The sequence below is a fragment of the Carassius auratus genome, unplaced genomic scaffold (assembly GCF_003368295.1).
Source record: "Carassius auratus strain Wakin unplaced genomic scaffold, ASM336829v1 scaf_tig00027845, whole genome shotgun sequence".
Classification (NCBI taxonomy): Eukaryota; Metazoa; Chordata; class Actinopteri; order Cypriniformes; family Cyprinidae; genus Carassius; species Carassius auratus.
In genome coordinates this window covers 80,001-94,895 of record NW_020525632.1, presented here as the reverse complement: position 1 = coordinate 94,895, position 14,895 = coordinate 80,001, and the positions used below count along the sequence as shown (strand labels likewise).

Sequence of the window (14,895 nt, the reverse complement as noted above, 5' to 3'; positions counted from 1 at the left end):
AAAACGATGTCCCCGTGCCGATCGTTCTAATGGCCCGATGAGGTCCATACCAATTCGTTCAAATTAGTGATAATTAAGGGAGCACGCTTTGCACTGAAAGGCTAAAATTCATTCAGAATTTCTACGAAACGTTTTTTTTTGAGACACATGCAAGCTGCAAAGTTTCAGGAATGACATCTGCATGTTTATGCACTCACAAATTATAGCAGTGATTGAGACAGTGATAACCATGGCAATGGACAGGCCAAAAAATATATGTGAGAGTGGCCTATTTGTGGAAGCGGTCATGGCCGAACCTCCACAAACAGCCCGCATCCTGAGTGAGATCCAGTTCATGGTCCAAAAACCTAGTGTAAACTTTATTGAGATCGGGACATATCATCCAGTAATGTTATTTCCAGTAATGGATGGCAGAAAGTTCAGGAATGAACCTCTGTGTGTCTTTGTCTGAATGTTCTTGACTTTTCCCCCATCTTTCTCCTCGTAGTGCGGATAAAGTGCCGTGAGCTGGTGAAGAAGATCGCCATCTACCGCAGCAGGCTGGCCATACAGCTTCCTGAGAAGATTCTGATTTATGAGCTGCACTCCGACGACTCCTCCGACATGCATTACCGCGTCAAAGAGAAGATCTGCAAGCGCTTTGAGTGCAACCTGCTTGTCGTCTGCTCACAACACATCATTCTGTGTCAGGTAAAAAGCCAGGCTAAAACATAACCACACCAGCATCAAGACATATGTGCCAGATCAGGGTTTCCCATAAATTGATTTATTTGTGGCGGGCAAATAGATTTTCCAAAAGGCTTTGACATCATTGAATAAACATGAGCAATGGAAGTTTGTTTTCAGAAACTTTCTATGTAATTTTCATTCCATCTTGCAAGTAATGCCTTATAAATCAGCGTTTGTGAGCTCAGCGTATCTTTAACCGTTACCGGAGAAACCTCTATGTAATCCTGTCTAATAGTGCCTCCTTCTGGCAGAAAAATAATTTTCATATTTATATTTGGGGGCAGGGGAGTGCTGCCACAAATAGACTGTAAGGCTGTGGGAAACACTCCAGATCATGCAATGTCACATCAAATAACTTTTCTAGCTATTCTATTTCTATTTCTATTTCTATTTCTATATGAATGCTCCATAACATTCTTAAAATAAACAATTTAATATTTGACTGATGGATAAAAACAGAACATGACAGAACATTCACAAGTCACCCTGTCAAAGTGACGAAGTGTGATTTTTGGGCAGTGTAGTAAACTGTGGTGAACTTGTGAAAGAAACTCAGCAGAAAGATCAGCAAGAAAAGTGTTTGTGCGGAAGCTTTCCATTCTGTTCTGGTTTGATCCATTAGTACTGCTTTTTAAAGTGACATCACAAGACTTTCTGTGGATGAAGCTCCTACCATGTTATTCAGGTCTTGTTTTGTCTTTTTGATTCTGCAATCATCAGACACTGTGACCTGATGAATTCATGATCAATATCACACAGATGATTCCACTAGACTGCACGTCTTCATATGTGATATTTCATATGTAATAGTAAAAATAAATGGACAACAACAAAACCTACCATTGTTTATGAATACTTCATAATTTAAATAATAATTATTATTATTTTTTTTTTTACCACATTACAATTTTTTTACCACATTGCTTTATTCAGATACTGTGTGTGTGTGTGTGTGTGTGTGTGTGTGTGTGTGTGTGTGTGTGTGTGGGCATGTTTTTGTGACATTTCAGTATAATTTCTGTATAATGACATGGGTATGACACAGGCATTACAAGGAGAGGGTGACTTATGAGGACATAACCCATGTCCCCATTTCTCAAAACACTTATAAATCATACAGAATGAGTTTTTTTGAGAAAGTAAAAATGCACAAAGTTTCCTGTGAGGGTTAGGGTTAGGTGTAGGGTTGGTGAAGGGTGATAGAATATACAGTTTGTACAGAATAAAAACCATTACACCTATGAGATGAACACACTTTACACAAAAACAAACGTAAGTGTGTGTGTGTGTGTGTTTGTGTGTGTATTTGTGAGTCTGTGTGGAAACCACTGGTAGATCTCATTCACCAGCTCACTAATTCAGAAATTCTGGTATTTGGAAGTTTAGGCCATGTCCACAAGAATGTGATCAGGGGGATGCAGTTAGGGGGGCTGCAAAAAAAGGAAGCAGAAAGGCTTGCAAAATTCTGCTCTGTTTCAGCCAACATAGGGAGCATCCAAATATGGAGACGGAGATGTTTTGTTTATCCTTAATGTGTTGTGTATTATAAATGGAAGAACCTGTATGTGAGTCATGAACTGTATGTCTGTCATCTTGCCAAAGACCCTTCCCAGAGTATTTGAATCTTGTTTTCTTTGTAATGTCTTTCAGATCCAAATAAAAGCAATCAAGTGTGTGTGTAATCTTGTGGAAGAAGCGAGGTCATGCAATGTTCTCTAAAGCATGATCAGACACTGAGCTGTATGATGACTGAGAGTCTATATCTTGCAGTCGGGTCAGATGTTGACCCATCTCTTGTGATTTGAAGCAGCTTATTCAAACTCCCCACTTCAGAAATATATATAGAAATACATACACACAGTGATGCAGCTCGTCAGGATGCTCTCGATTAGGGCTGCACGATGTGTCGTTTAAGCATCGATATCGCGATCTACGAATCCGCGATTGTCACATTGCAGGATGTGAGATGTAGGCTGTCGTAGTTGATCCGTTATTCATTAACTGTACAGGCAGCTGCTCCCCGGCCCTTGCCGAATATGATTCGCGGATTAATTGCACAGTTAATGTCCTGTCAGTTTAACATAGCGCATATAAGAACGAGCAGAGAGAGAGAGAGGGAGCACGAGAGAGAGAGCACGAGAGAGAGAGAGACCCAGCCGCGCGCGCACACACTCACCTTCACCGTCTTCAAACAACACAAGCACTGTCTTGCTCTCTCTCTCTCGCGCATATTAATCAAAATCAATTGACACGATGGTGTCGAAAAAAATAAATGTGATGTGATGTGATGACATTTTTTCTGTCTTCAAATCAAATCTTGTGTGATATCCTAAACTGCAGAGATAATTACACAATGCATGCTGTACACGTCTGATTCGCAAACTAATGATTCCTTTGAACCGATTCAATTTAATGAATGGTTTAAACAACTGACATGTCCAACACTGAACTCACGAGATGTCTGAATTGGTGTAAATAAAAAAAAATCTGTAACACTTTACAATAATGTTCTATTTATTAAATGATTTAACTTCATTATTTAACATTTACTATTACTAAACTGCACTTCTACAACATTATTATAGCAACATTTAGGCTATAGCCTTCATTGTTGAAATCAAGTTGTACAGTATTTGTTAACATAGTTAATGCACTGTGAAGTAACATTACCAAACAATGAACAGCTGTGTTTTTATAAGCTAAGATAAACAAAGATTAATAAATATAGTAACAAAAGTATTGCTCATGGTAAGTTCATGTTAGTTAATATGTTAACAATTCAAACCATATCCTAAAGTTACAAACAAATAATTTACTATAATTTAAATAAAACTATGATGTTTAAATCATTTAAAATGAGAATGTAAGTGTGCTCGTGCCATTTTTGTTTGTAAGAAAAATTATCGCAATATATATTGCAGAAAAATAAAATATCGCAATGTCATTTATTCCCAATATCATGCAGCCCTACTCTCGATGGTGCCTCTGTAGAAGGTGTACATGATGGGGGCGGGGCTCTGGCTCTTCTTAATTTGCGGAGGAAGTAGAGACGCTGCTGTGATTTCTTGGCCAGTGCTGTGGTGTTGTCGGTCCAGGAGAGGTCCTCTGTGATGTGTACACCCAGGAACTTGGTGCTGCTCACTCTCTCCACAGTCGCACCGTTAATGGTCAGAGGAGTTGAAGTTGAAGAAAATGCTCCATGACAGATTGGTGTGTGGAATTGTGGCTGATGGAATACAGCGTTGGTTGTTGGCAGAACTGGAGCCGACTTTCGAAAAAGCATTGAAGCTTGCGCAAGCCATAAAGACTGCAAATAATGCGCTGGATTTACAGCATCAAAACAAGGTGTCCAAGGACCTGCACGATCAATGCAGATGGTGCTCAAATTGGAATCAAGAAACACATAAAGAACCACGCCCTAACTGCTACATATGCGGGGGTGATCACAAACCACATGAGTGCCGTTTTCTACAAGAGCAGTGACACAAGTGTGGTAAGAAAGGTCATATTAGAAAATTTTGTTGGCATACAGTATTAGAAAAATGTGAGTTGGCTTTTTTTCCCACCAAATGTAAACCTAAGGGGGGGGGGGTACAAGCGACAGCAGTCCAGCACACTCAAACATAGATCAGCTCATCAAATTAGTGACCCGGTGGAAGGAACTGCCACAACTAAGCAAGCCAGAGGCAACAGCGGCAAGGAACTGAAACTCCATCGGTGACAGAATGGAGAAAAAAACCTTGGGAGAAACCAGGCTCAGTTGGGGGGCCAGTTCTCCTCTGACCAGACGAAACCAGTAGTTCAATTCCAGGCTGCAGCAAAGTCAGATTGTGCAGAAGAATCATCTGTTTCCTGTGGTCTTGTCCTGGTGCTCCTCTGAGACAAGGTCTTTACAGGGGATCTGTATCTGGGCTCTAGTTGTCCTGGTCTCCGCTGTCTTTCAGGGCAGTAGAGGTCCTTTCTAGGTGCTGATCCACCATCTGGTCTGGATACGTACTGGATCCGGGTGACTGAAGTGACCCTCTGATCTGGACACAGACTGGATCTGGTGGCTACGGTGACCTCGGAACAAGAGAGAAACAGACTAATATTAGCGTATGATGTAGTGTTATGATGCAATGATGTAGCAAGTACATCTGGTGTTATGGAAGTGTTCCGGTTAACCTTATTAATGCAGCTTAATGTGTAAACCAGGTTAAAAAGATGGGTCTTTAATCTAGATTTAAACTGCAAGAGTGTGTCTGCCTCCCGAACAATGTTAGGTAGGTTATTCCAGAGTTTCGGCGCCAAATAAGAAAAGGATCTGCCGCCTGCAGTTGATTTTGATATTCTAGGTATAATCATATTTTGAGAATGCAACGGACGTGGAGGATTATAATGTAACAGGAGCTCATTCAAATACTGAGGTGCTAAACCATTCAGGGCTTTATAAGTAATAAGCAATATTTTAAAATCTATATGATGTTTGATAGGGAGCCAGTGCAGTGTGGACAGGACCGGGCTAATATGGTCATACTTCCTGGTTCTAGTAAGAACTCTTGCTGCTGCATTTTGGACTAGCTGTAGTTTGTTTACTAAGCGTGCAGAACAACCACCCAATAAAGCATTACAATAATCTAACCTTGACGTCATAAATGCATGGATTAACATTTCTGCATTTGACATTGAGAGCATAGGCCGTAATTTAGATATATTTTTGAAATGGACAGATGCAGTTTTACAAATGCTAGAAACGTGGCTTTCTAAAGAAAGACTGCGATCAAATAGCACACCTAGGTTCCTAACTGATGACGAAGAATTGACAGAGCAGCCATCAAGTCTTAGACAGTGTTCTAGGTTATTACAAGCAGAGTTTTTAGGCCCAATAATTAACACCTCTGTTTTTTCAGAATTTAGCAGTATGAAATTACTTGTCATCCAGGTTTTTATACCGACTATGCATTCCATTAGTTTTTCAAATTGGTGTGTTTCACTGGGCCACAAAGAAATATAGAGCTGAGTATCATCAGCACAACCATGTTTCCCTGATGATATATAAAGCGTGAAGAGTAGCGGCCCTAGTACTGAGCCTTGAGGTACTCCATACTGTACTTGTGACCGATATGATAACTTTTCATTCACTGCTATGAATTGATGGCGGTTATATTAAGTTAAATTTAAACCATGCTAATGAACTTCCATTAATGCCTACAAAGTGTTCTAGTCTATGCAAAAGAATGTTGTGGTCAATTGTGTCAAACGCAGCACTAAGATCCAAACTAAGTAATTAAATCATTCAAAATCATTTAATCTGTGTAATATGTTCTGTAAAAAAGATATATAATATTGGCAGCATATTCTGCGATAATATCGGCTAAACGGCTCTACATGATTTATCATCATGGTATCATAAGACGACCAAGTCTTCTGAAGTTACTGTTTTGATTTTTACTTTTCATGAGGCTTTAATGGTGTTTTTTTTTTTTTTTTTTTTTTTACTTTAGAAGTAATTCTGCTTTATAATTCTTGTAGTTTTTGTTTAATAGGTTAAGGGTTAAAAAATAGATAGTATTAAATAATTAGTCATACATGCGCAATGTATTGATGGCAGTGTATGAATGTGGATATATGAGTAAAAGGAAGAGAGAAAGCGAGGAGCCACTGAGTCCAGCATGATGGGGAAGAGAGAATTCAAAAGCAAAGGCCAGAGAAAAGAGAGCGCGCCAGGCTTTATACTCCAGCATGGAACTGAAGCACACATGAGACATTCCGTTATAGCTGCTCTCTCCTGACATTTGACAGATGCTCCATACCTAAACATCTCATCCGCAGGCCTTGATCACCATCAGCACTTCAGTGGCTTTACCACTTCCAAATGGCCCCTTTATTGGTGAAGAGGAAAACAAATGTCTTTGTTCATCTTCAGCTCTGGATAGGCAGCAAGAAAACTGACTAGTAGTCAAATTGAGAAGCCCCTATTTCATGCACCATTTATTTCCCACGTCCCAGCCGACTTCATGAGACTTATCCCAAATCACACACACCTTTCATCACGGTTGTCTTTTGGAGTTGGGTTTTGCTGGGCTTTGTGTTTATGTAGCTCTACCCTGATTCTGTGAAACACGTTGCACAGTACTTAAGATCTTATGAACGCAGAGCGAGGTTGGGCAGAATACACGGAGGCTACTGGAAATGAACAGCAAACTGACAAACTGTGATGCATTTTTTAAAAGAATTGAACTGTGTAATTTGGCCTTGTTGTGGTGTTGATTATTATTTCATGAAGGTTACGCAGGTGTCATAGAGGATTAACCACAGCAGCTCAAGCAGTTGAGGCAGTGCATGAACTGATCAGATGTTTCAATGCAATGCAAGTTGATGGGATTGAAGTGTGTGCCATATGCATAAATATACATGGAGGTGCAATTCATCACATTAACCCTGATCATGTCACACAACCACAAACTGACATCCTCAACACCGTAGCCTATATATCTATTGTTCCATTGCTTCTTTGGGTAAGATTTTTCCTTCACCAAAAACAAAATTGAAATAAAGTCGACTTGTTTGTGTATTTTATTAAATGCATGGTCATTCAGTCATTTTGTGAGTGTGACATAACACTCTAGATGTATGTTGTGGCCACTATATATATATATATATATATATATATATATATATATATATATATATATATATATATATATATATATATATAAATAAATATATAAATATGTGGAGGATGAGATGGTTTACATTTGCATTTGTGACCTTTCCTCTCTCTCTCTCTCTCTCTCTCTCTCTCTCTCTCTCTCTCTGTGTGTGTGTGTGTGTGTGTGTAGGAAAAGAGACTGCAGTGTTTGTCCTTCACGGCCGTCAGAGAGAAAGAGTGGCTGATGGAGTCTCTCATTCGCTACATCAAAGTGATTGGTGGCCCGTCTGGACGAGAGGGGCTTCTAGTGGGGCTGAAAAATGGAGCTGTATGTGACCTAGAAAGATATAGTTATTGCTTTTGAGTAATGCATTTTGTTTCTGTCCAGTGCTGCATGAATACAGCTTCTTTTCTTCCGTCTCAGCTGTGCAAATAGTTCAGAATCACTGTGAAAGCTTTTATGTGTGTAGATCCTGAAGATCTTTGTGGACAACCCGTTTGCCATCACGCTGCTGAAGCAGAACACATCAGTGCGCTGTCTGGACATGAGCACGTCTCGCAGCAAGCTCGCAGTCGTGGACGAACACAACACCTGCCTCGTGTACGACATTCACACCAAGGAGCTGCTCTTCCAGGTCATGATGAGCTTCAGTCTGAGCCTGTGTATGACCTCTGACCTCGCTCCTGCCCTGACTGCTGTCTCCCTGACTCTGTAGGAGCCCAATGCCAACAGCGTGGCGTGGAACACACAGTGTGAGGACATGCTGTGTTTCTCTGGCAGTGGATATCTGAACATCAAGGCCAGTAACTTCCCAGTGCACCAGCAGAAACTGCAGGGCTTTGTGGTGGGTTACAACGGGTCCAAGATCTTCTGCCTTCACGTCTACTCTATGGCGGCAGTGGAGGTGCCTCAGGTACGAGCTGGGCTGTAGAATACCACTGTACTTCAGTTTCTTTTGGGGGAGTTGTATTTTGTTCAAGGACTATTTAAACCGACTACTTGTTCTTTTACTTGATTACATTTATGAAGACAAAATAGTACTTTTTTTACTCCTTGCAATCTTGAAAAGTACTTTTGGCATATTAAATTTTATCTTATGCATGTTAAATATGATAAACAGCAGCTCAGATGTGTAAGAGCCATTGAGGGTTGTTTTCACTCATCAAGCACTCGTTTCTACTTCAGTTAATTACAAAAGTTTGCCATCAGATCTGAGAACGCATACTGAGGAAGCAGAATGATGTTTTATTAACAAAGTTTGGGAGGAGCATCTTCAGGTATTCAAACTTAATTAGCTTGATAATAAATATTAAATTAATATCCATATTAAGCATATTAATCAATTTAAATCATTAACAGTGCGACAAACATTGTAAAAATACTTAAAGTGCCTTAATATATATTTAAAACAGTAATATTAAAAGATCAACTTAAGTAATCACTATATTAATGATACATAGAGACATACATACAGGCAAGCAGATGAGGTCGGAATAGGAACGCAATCTCCTTCATGGTTCATTGTTTTCCTTATAATTGTTTTCTATGGGAAAACATTTAATGTGAAGCTTTGCACATTGTGTTTATATTCTGGGTTCATATGCTTGCCTGTACAAAATATACATCATCAATAAGGTGAATTTCACCTTTTAATATTTGTGTTTTACTACACTACTAATGCAAACTGGGTTAAAATAACTGGCTGTAGGTGGAGCTATGCTTCATTTTTGCCCACAGATGGGTGTTCTTTCCTATGAGTGTGACATAACGTGAAAACTATAAATAAAGGGATAGTCTATCGAAACATTTAAATTATCTCATAATTTCCCAACAGTCATGCTGTTCCAGATAAATGACTTTCCTTCTTCAGATAAAGATTTTTTTTTAAAACAAATAAAGATTTTTAGTCTATTTAGTCTATTTTCTCTGAGTATCTGTACTTTCAGTTGAGTATAGATTAGTATTAGTTGACATTTTCAGTCTCATATTTATAGAGAAATGATGGAGAATGATCTCGGTAACTACTCCTTTACAGCTAAATAAAATCCACATAACGGTAGGTTGTTTAACAAAATTAAATTAATTGGAAGTAGGCCAGTTAACCGGGCTGAGAAACTGTTCAATATTTTCTTTTAAATATTCTAAAATTCTAAATCTATTCCTGCTGTGAAAACATTATTTCACAACTACTGATTTTATGGAGCAAGTCAAAGTGAAGTTAAAAGCATGTTCCTTGTCAACATGTTTTGTTGGAACAATAATCCTGCCAAAAATGACCTGTAAGAAAGCTAGTGCCTACCCTTAACCATGAGTTCACCTGTAAACCAGAGGGAATGATAGATACACTGTGAAGCGCTGCAACATTAGATTCATCCATTATTTATTTTAGGGCAACATGTCTAATATTAATGAAAACCAGATGTAATTGAAGAAGTTCTTGAAGTTGTGTTGAGTGCATTTTTTGCAAACACTTTCAAATCTCCTTTTTGATTTGATTTATTTGACCATTTTGTTTAAGATACATCTTTGCATCATACAGATTTTACTGTGTGTGAGAACTGCAGGTGTTAAAAGAATGTCTTAAAACAGAACTACGTTTAGTAAGAATGGTGTATTTACAATGTTCACATAAAAGACTTTAAAACAACACGATAAAACCAAGTAAACTCAGGCTGTTAAAAGAATACAGGTTTTCTGTCCATACCCTAAAATAGTCTATGAATCCCTGTTTCACGAGTTCACACTTACATATAATTAGCTAAAGTATTATAATGCATATTTGGCGCGCTGTCCGTGGAAGGGGCTCCGAGCTCGGGAATGGCCCAAACCTAGAGTACCCCAACCCCCCAAGGTCCAGGTATGTATTGTTAGCTGAGTGTCTGTTAGCCATGCTGCTCTTTATACAGTTCCTGCTTCCTGTCATGTGACTGGTCACCTGACAGGCCAGCCATACATTTCTTTAAGACATACACACTAAAATGTAATGGGGAATAAAATGGACTTAAGGAAACATGTAAACCTATTAAAACTCTATTATCCATAAAATGATTGCAATAAATAGAGTGGTAAAACACCATGTTTTGAATACATCTATCACATGGCCATCAGCATCATTGTCAGGAATATACGTACAACAGTGCAGTTCACACAAGTACACTACCCCGTCCCCAGGAGCCCTCATAGCCCTCATAGTTCCTTCTTCATGCCTACCACCATCACCTTAGTAGTGTTCATGAAACTTATCAGTTCATATCTCATCATTTCAACTTCTATTTGAAGAAGGCTGATCCTAAGCGCTGGAATTCTGCTCCATTCTACAGCCTGTGTTCCCTTGCAACATCATTGTCTTGCCCAACTTTATTGGTCTGCTTGATTTGTGAGGACACTTTCTTTTCGATCCCTCTCTAGTCAGATGATGTTCAGTGTAGTTGTTCAGGTGTCTGGACTACTAATGTTCCTCCGTACAGCTCCACCATGAAACACGTTCCCATGCAATGCCTGGATAGTGAAGCATATACGACCTGTCCACACAGCCAATACACGTCTTCCAGCTAGGTTTCTGAAACATGTCTTTTTTAGCTTTTTATATTCTCTTTAATTTTTCCAAGCTCTCTTTTCCTCTGTTCAAGGCTGTTATGCTAAAGGCACGTTTTTTTTTTTTTTTAAACATGATTCTTAACCCACTCGGGTGTAATTCTTTTCATATCATTGTAAATTGGACTGTCCAAATCATCTAGATCGATCTTAGATTGAGCTTCCCCAGACGTCCTCTTTTCTCTCAGACGTGTCTTCACATTAACTCGTATGAAGTCTTGCCGTGTCTTGCTTCCTTGCGAGACCGTCCTGCTTACTCACAGACCTTTTATTTCTAAGAACCACTTCACTTACTCACTTGTGCTAATAAATCCGGGAATACCAAATCTTAATTTGGCAAATTAAAAACCCCATTTTTATTTTATTTTAAAGGGTATTGTAATTTCGAAATCTGTCTCACCGTTTGTATTACGTGTTTTCTGATCCGCTGAGAAATCAGCAGTGAAGGTGAACACAGTTTAGTCTTTGTATTGCTTTAATTCTCTTCAGAGAATGATCTGGTTTACACACAGCTTGAGTCTGTGTGCAAAGAGATAACACACACACTCACAGCCCACTTTATGAGGACGTTTGAGCCAGTTATGTTGCTCAGTGCTCATCACCCCATAACACATGCACATCTCATTCACATTACATGGTAGATGTCTGGTTACTCTCAAAACGTCCCTTCAACCTAAAGCAGTTACACACACAAGTCACACAGAAGAGCTCAATGTCCCTGTGGACTATTTACTACCTTGATCATTGTGTTTAAAAAGATACTTATATGTGATGAATGCAATCAATGCAACGTTAACAAAATTAACCATTTCCTTAACACCACTGACATTGTGGTGTGTGTGTGTGTGTGTGTGTGTGTGTGTGTGTGTGTATTTGCCTGTGTCCGCTTCCTCTTCCCTGAGTCTTGAACTGTGTTACATAAGCCGTGTTTCCACCGCTGGAACTTTCCCAGGAGCTAGGGACTTTGGGCTGGTACTCTGTGTGTTTCCACTGCAAGAACCAGGATCTAAATAAAGTGAAAAACTGGTCCTCAGAGTCCCTTTCGAGTTCGAGAGGAACTTTCGGGGGCGGGACTTTGGCGCTAAACTTGCTGATTGGTTGAGTTCTTTATTCAGTTGATCTATATTGTTAAAATTAAAATAAAAAGAGGCAATACTATTTGATTTAATATTTAGTTTCATTGTAATGTAGGCTATATACACATTTCTGTTAACTACAGTTTTGCGGATATTAATATGTTTAAATGAAAATGAAAGGAGGCAGTGGTATTTGATATCCTATTTAAGTTGTTCCAGCTAATTTTGGTAGAAACGTGGCTATACACATATACATGTTCCTTAAATCATCCTGGCGACCCATTTTTCAAGGTTTTGAAACCACTGCCCATGAAAGGCCATTATTCAGACAATGAGGTGTAAAGGGCGGTTCACACCAAAAGCTGTAACTATAAAGATAACACCAGAGGACAGCAGACATGGGGACTTGTGACTTGGTGACTTGGACTCGAGTCGACTCGAGTCGCTATTTTTAGGACTTGAGACTTGACTCGGACTTGGAAGTTAAAGACTCGGGACTTGACTTGACTTGAGACACGATGACTTGAATGACTTGAGTGTTAATCAAATCATGTTTTCAGTTTGAATATAAAATATATCAATTATTTTTTTTAAATAAAGTTGATTACTCAGCTGGAGCGCAGGCTGAGAATAGCGTCGTGACTGGATCAGGACACTATCATCAGTCATGCCCTCACTTCCTTACACACACCACGCCCACTTAAATCAGATATCACATCACATCAACACGTCAGCCTGAGAGGTACCGAGGGTCATCGCTTTTGTCTTCAATAGTTCGCGACTAAAAACGCTAGAAAAAGCTAGTCGCGCCGCTTTCTCCTTCTTTCCAAAGCGCTCGGGCAGAAGTGCTCCTGGGGCGTCTGTCGTTGCTAAGCATCCATGACACGCTCTCTCTCAATGAAGACGTAGAAATTTCAGCAAAGGATAAATGGATTTGCAGCACTAAAAATCGCTCGCAGTAGCTCTGCTACTAAATTCATTTCAAAATGGCAATCCATATACAGCTATGAACAGCTGTTCCTTCATGTTAGCTGAGCTTTCAACGTTGATACGGGAAAGGAGAGTAACCCCAGAGTGCAGTCTGGACGATGGGGCGGGGCGACACTTCGAGGCGGAGCGACACGTGTCGCCCCGCCCATATTTGTTTTCCCCGCCTTTGACATGTTCCTCCGAGCCAGCAGGGGGCAGTTTGCGTTGAAACAAACAGATCGGTGGCAACTACAGCAGCAGAGTAATAACGCTATTCCGTTGATTGCTTGAGGTGAGTAAAAGTGGTTGTGTAAATATCTTATAAAATAAAATGCAATGTTCGATCATTTTTTTATCCATGGTACGTTCAATTTGAATAATTATTGTTAATAATTGTTATAAATTGCTCATTTTATTGTTCTTTGTGGATTGTAACAGTACACTCTGTACATGGCTTTAGTTCATAGGTTCGATTTTACAGAGGTATGGCATCACATTTGTCAAGTTATTTGAACAGACATGCATGATTTTTGTGTGTATATTATTATTATTATTATTTTTCAGGATGACATGATCAGGAGGTGGTGGTGTTCTGTTCTCCTGGACAGTTTCACTCCGCAAATGTATGTAGCTGTTTGAATGTTGCTACATGAAACATTACTCTGTACTATATCTAGCAATATACATACCTCTTGACATTTGTTCTTTTAGAGCTCAACCACTGAGGAGAACTTCACCATTCACCATGTCTTCAGGCAGAGTCCAGCAAAGCAGGTTATTTGTGCACATACATTCATTAAGAGCTAATAATTACATGTGTGTGTACATGCAGAGGTATTTTAGTTATTACAGCTACATAGTTGTTCAGATGTGAAATTGGTATTATGTACAAGTACTATATTGGTCAATACTGTGGATTATTTAATATATAGCTATCAGTTAACATCAGCATCAAAGACATTTAAAAACATTTCAGCTTAATTCATTTTCAGACAGCAGCGAGTGATTTAAATAACTTCTGCTTGTGATCTAATGTGGATTTTGTTCACCATATAAGATAGAAATATTTATATTCAATGTAAAAGATGTTCATGTGGATCATGCATACAAATATATACAAATATCTCACTGGATTATTAAAATTAATGGCAAAATGAATGTGTGGAAATGTAAACTAATATATCCTACTGACACACAACAGCAAAAGATATAAATAATTGGCTTAAAACAGTTTTTTTTCAATGTGAAAATACTAATATGCCTAATACTTCTGCACAGTACTGTATATATTAACATTTTATTAGTGTTATAATAAAAGAATGAGTATGCATTTGTGACAACAATCTATAGAGTTTTTAATGAGAGTTTTAAAGCAAGGTTGTCTGTATTCAGTGTTAATATAATGTTTAATAACTTTTATATACATATATAAATAAACCTATGTATGTTTTTGATTCAACAGCTTCCACTGGAAATCCTCAGGGAAGTTATTTTGTCGGCGGGTGACTCTGCATATTTGACACTTTCTCTGGTTTACAGATGGATTAGGGATGTGCTCCGAAGTTTTTCGGAAAGCGGCACAGTTTGCCTGGCTAGTCAGTAAGATTTCCCCGTTTAATGCTCATTCTCCAATTGAATTTTGTAGTAGAAGGCTGTTAAACTTTTTTTGTATTATTATTATTATCTTTCATGTATTTTGTCTTTACACTATAAGTTGTGGCCAACTGGAAGAATTGTCCTCCTGTCTCCTGACCGGAACGAGTTCAGACGGATGTACAGCATCAGGGAACGCTTGCAGTGCAGAGCCCTTTTCAAGTTTAACCCACCAGGGTACAGGGAAGAGACCGGCGTGGTGATTTTCTGGGCTTTTGTTTACACAGGATTTTGTTCCAAGG

General features: G+C 38.9%; 1 protein-coding gene across 2 annotated transcripts in view; it reads left to right on the top strand.

Moving 5' to 3' along the window:
- ift122 (intraflagellar transport 122 homolog (Chlamydomonas)) overlaps window positions 1–14,895 on the top strand; it is a 103,508-nt gene that overhangs the window by 37,813 nt on the left and 50,800 nt on the right. For both annotated transcript variants that reach the window (XM_026251627.1, XM_026251626.1), the window contains exons 11-14: window positions 488–690; window positions 7,551–7,688; window positions 7,831–7,995; window positions 8,077–8,274. In XM_026251627.1, the coding sequence (XP_026107412.1) occupies window positions 488–690; window positions 7,551–7,688; window positions 7,831–7,995; window positions 8,077–8,274 (704 nt within the window). The remainder of the gene's footprint in view (window positions 1–487; window positions 691–7,550; window positions 7,689–7,830; window positions 7,996–8,076; window positions 8,275–14,895) is intronic.